Source organism: Fukomys damarensis, unplaced genomic scaffold, assembly GCF_012274545.1.
Source record: "Fukomys damarensis isolate Sample0158 unplaced genomic scaffold, DMR_v1.0_HiC HiC_scaffold_25, whole genome shotgun sequence".
Lineage (NCBI taxonomy): Eukaryota > Metazoa > Chordata > Mammalia > Rodentia > Bathyergidae > Fukomys > Fukomys damarensis.
In genome coordinates this window covers 31974568-31978785 of record NW_022900937.1, presented here as the reverse complement: position 1 = coordinate 31978785, position 4218 = coordinate 31974568, and the positions used below count along the sequence as shown (strand labels likewise).

The 4218-nt window shown below is 54.2% G+C and overlaps 1 protein-coding gene across 2 annotated transcripts in view; it reads left to right on the top strand.

Moving 5' to 3' along the window:
* The first annotated feature begins 319 nt into the window (after positions 1–319).
* Positions 320–4218, top strand: part of Atp6v1c2 (ATPase H+ transporting V1 subunit C2) — a 23638-nt gene continuing 19739 nt past the window's right edge. For both annotated transcript variants that reach the window (XM_010629052.3, XM_019208162.2), the window contains exons 1-3: positions 320–491; positions 1561–1715; positions 2924–2991. In XM_010629052.3, the coding sequence (XP_010627354.1) occupies positions 1587–1715; positions 2924–2991 (197 nt within the window). In that variant the 5' untranslated portion in view covers positions 320–491; positions 1561–1586. The remainder of the gene's footprint in view (positions 492–1560; positions 1716–2923; positions 2992–4218) is intronic.

Below are 4218 nucleotides of genomic sequence, written 5' to 3'. Positions count from 1 at the left end.
TGTACCGATCCCCAGTCTCCACTCTGTCGGCTCTGGGCAGTCTTGGGGCTGCCGATGGGGTGGGTTCGCCAGCACCCCATCCCCAATCCACACCCCAGCCCAAATCTGCGCTCCCACCTCAAATCGGCACCCCAATCCCAAACCGGCACCCCAGCCGCAGCCCAGCAACTGTCCCCCAATCTGTAACCCCACTCCCAATCCGCATCGCCTCCCCATCAAGTTCGCTTCCAGTCCCGCCCCAGCGGTGTCCCTGCTCGCGTCTATGCAAATGTCCTGGGGCCCCGCCTCTGCCGGCTATTACCGTCTATAAAAGGCGTGGCCGAGAAGGGCCTCGGAAGCCGCTGCCTCCCAGGAGTCCGCCTCGAGCTCCTCTAGAGCCCGGGTAAGGTCGCCGAAGCGCGGATCCCAGGAGAGGGTGAGGACGCCTAGCGACCCGGGGCTGCGCGTTCTCCGTGGGCACCCGGCGCCCACGCCGCTCCTCGGAGACACGGGTAGGGCCAACTGTCCCCGAGGGATTGAGAGGAGCGGGGCTGAGTGGGGCAGGGAGGCTCAAGGAGGCCCGGCTGGGTGCTCGCTGTTCCCAGGACGCAGGCGGGGACACCGCGGGGACAGCGCCGGCCTGGGATAGCTTCCCAAGGCTGCAGGGCACCCAGACCGTGAGCGGCCCCTGTAGGGGGGAACAGACTTCAGGGCCCCCTTTCTCTCCTTCCTTCTTGCTTTAAAAAAGGAGAGCCCTATCTGGGCGCGGTGCAGCACGCCTGTCATCCCAGCACTCAGGAAGCTGAGGCAGGAGGATCCCAAGTTGGAACCCAGCCCCGGAAACTTAGAGATTTTGTCAGACCACCGTCTCAAAATAAATTATGTAAAAAAGGGCGGGGGGGGGTGCAGCTCGGGGCAGAGGCCTTGGGTTCGATCCCCAGCCCAGAAAATAATCCTCCTGGAGTCAACTTTAGCGAGAGCTAACTGCCTGCCTTACTGTGAGAATCCAATCCTGCCTGGTGCTCCTGCTTCCTCCCCCTTGTCCTCCCCAGAGGGGCGGAGTGCTGCCTCCTGTCCCTCCCTGTCACCCTGTCGGCAGTGGTTGTGTCTGGATAGGGAGAACCAAGGACCACCCAGAGCCACCCTGTAGGAGGGGATGGTGCTGCCGGGACCCGGGCTTTCCCGGTGGAGATAAATAAGCACAGTTGCTTTGCACTAATGAGTATCCTTGAGCTACATTACCACCTCTGCCTTTACTTCCACTTTGTTTGCGGGGGCGGTACCAGGGATCAAACTTGGTTCCTTGCACTTGCAAGGCAGGCAGTGGAACCACTGAGCTAAATCCCCGGGCCCTCCTGCCACTTTTTAAAAAGATTTCCTATTTTGAGGCAAAGACTCACAAAATTGCCCAGGCTGGGCTCCAACCTGCGATCCTCCTGCCTCAGCCTCCCAGAGTGATGGGATGACAGGTGTGTGCCACCATGATTGGTTTCGAGAGGGCAAAGAGCAGTGAGGGAATGGAGACCCCCTGACACTTGTCGCTCCAGTTTCTATTTGGGCTTGTGTCTCACTTCCACACAGTAACCGTAAGAGGACTGGCAGGAAGCATGTCTGAATTTTGGTTAATTTCGGCCCCTGGAGATAAGGAAAATTTACAAGCGCTGGAGAGAATGAATATGGTCACCTCCAAATCCAACCTGTCCCACAACACCAAGTTCGCGATTCCTGACTTCAAGGTAAAACACCTGGAGGGTTACAGAGGTAAGGATTTGGGGAGGACGGAGCAGGACATGGGGCAGAGGACAAAGGTGGCTTGCTCTGGGAAGCCAAGGAGAAGGAACCCGCCGAACCTGAGCCGCGCGATTTTGGTTTGAGACAACGTACCGCTGTGTAGCCCAGGCTGGCCTCAAACTCATGGCGATCCTCCTGCCTCAGCCTCCCAAGTGCTGAGCTAGTAGGCATCCAGTAACGCTGATGGTCTTGCTAGAGCTTCAAGTCCCAGCCCCACGTAATTGTGGCGATTATGAACTAGATCACTAGGACTGTAACACAGCCTTGCCCAAGGTGGTCCATAGTCACCAGGCATGTCGGTGGCACACACCTGTGATTCCTGAATCTTGGGAGGCTGAGGCAGGATGATAAGTTTGAGTCCAAGACCTAGGGAAACCCTGTGTCCATATAAAAAGATAGGAGATGCAGCTTAGTGTAGTCAATCACTGATACCCCCAAAAAAGCTTAAAATTACCTTGCTTGAAAAGCAACAGCCTCTCTGGGTAGCAGTACTGGGCTTTGCCACTGTGTGCTTTGGGGAGTGGGGTGTGTCACCAATTAGACCAGTGCCCCCACGCGGGGCACTGGTTCTCTGCCGCCGGCCTTCCTCCTGCCCATCCTAACATCGCCTTTGCACCTGTGTGGAGGACGCACTGGGCAGCAGCTGCTCCTCTCTGGCTCTGGAAATAGAACTTCCAGTGGGGTCTGCAGCCTTTTCACGCTAAGAAATTTCATAAGGACCCCTTCCGGCCTCATACCAGCACTCCCAGCACTGGGAGGCTGAGGCAGGAGGAATGCAGAGAGTTCAAGGCCTGTGTGTGTGTGTGTGTGTGTGTGTTGAAAGAGGGTCTCACTGTGTAGCCAAAACTGGCCTTGAAACACTTCTGACGACCCCCCTGCCTCATCCTCCTGAGTGCTGGCATTACAGGTTTGCACCACCATGCCCTGCAGGGGTTTTACCTTGCTAACTTTCTGGTCTATCTGTCTGGCTACGGGAAGAATGACCGGGCTTTGAGACGGACGTAGTCCTCACCCAAGGATGGCTCTGCAGATGTGGTTTCCCTCCGGAGCCCGGTCTGTCCAGGTGTGGATGACATGAGGGTCCCCACCCTGCCGTTGAAATGACACCCAGGCTTCCACACCAAGAACCTCTAACTTCTTTCTGCTCTCCTAGGTGGGGACCTTGGACTCCCTGGTCGGTCTCTCCGATGAGCTGGGGAAACTCGACACCTTTGCTGAAAGGTAAAACATTCTCTGTTTACTGCACACAGGAGGAATGCCTTGTTAGGACACCAGGCCTCTTGCCGGGTTGAACCAAGGGAGGGACTTGTCTAAACCTGATCCCAGGACCGGGGATTTAGCTCAGTGGTGCTGCCACCTGCCTTGCAAGTGCAAGGAGGACCCGAGCGAGTTTGATCCCTGGGACCAAACAAACAAAGAAACAAACAAAAATGGAGCTGGGAATGAAGCTTGGTGGTAGAAGCCCTCAGGTTCAATCCCTGGAACCACAGGGGAAGAAATCGAGCTGGTGCTGGTGGTAGAGGGTCTGTGGGCACATGCTGGGCCCCTTATTGCTTTGTTAGTTGCAGGAAGCATTTTAATTTTATTTATTTCTTCTTGAGACAGGGCCTTGCTCCGTAGCCCAGGCTGGCCTCAAACTCTCAGGGATGACAGGCATGCACCACCACACCTGGCTCATTTGTCCTCTTTTCAGGCAATGCTGTTTTGAGGCAAGCCTTCCAGAGAGGCATATCCAAATAAATATGAGTGTGTTTTTAAAGATAATTTCAGGCAGTGATAGTGTGGATTCTGTCTTGCTTTCCTTAACATCTGTTGGCATTGTTTCACACCTCTTGGTACCACATGCTCTCTTCCAACTAGAACAGATGCGCCTGTGTTTATTTGACTTCTCTGATGTGACATGTTTCTGTTTCCCATCCTTTGCTATTATAAACAGTGGGTGAGGATGGATGTGCATGGCTGTAATCCCAGCACTCAGGAGGCTGAGGCAGGAGGATCGCCGTGATCTCAAGGCCAGCCCGGGCAACTGACTGACTTAGCAAGACCCTGTCTCGAAGTTAAAAAAAAAAATTAAAATAGACTGGGAATTTAGCTCCATTTGAAGGCCCTGGGTTCAATCCTCAGTACTGCGTGCACGCACACACACACACACACACACACACACACACACACACACAGAGGAAATGTCAGGCAGAGCCTACATATGTAGAACTTCATGGATGTGTCCACACTGTTCTTCTGAGAGTCTCTCCCATTCACAAGCTCACCGAAAGTGTGTGAGGCTATCATCTAGAGACTTAAAATGACATTTCTCCTGGGCTGGGGATGTAGCTCAGTGGTGCCGCCCCCTGCCTCACAAGGGCAAGATCCAGAGTTTGATCCCCAGCACCAGAAATAAATAAATAGATAAATAAAGACATTTCTTTTTTCTTTTTTTTTTTTTTTTTT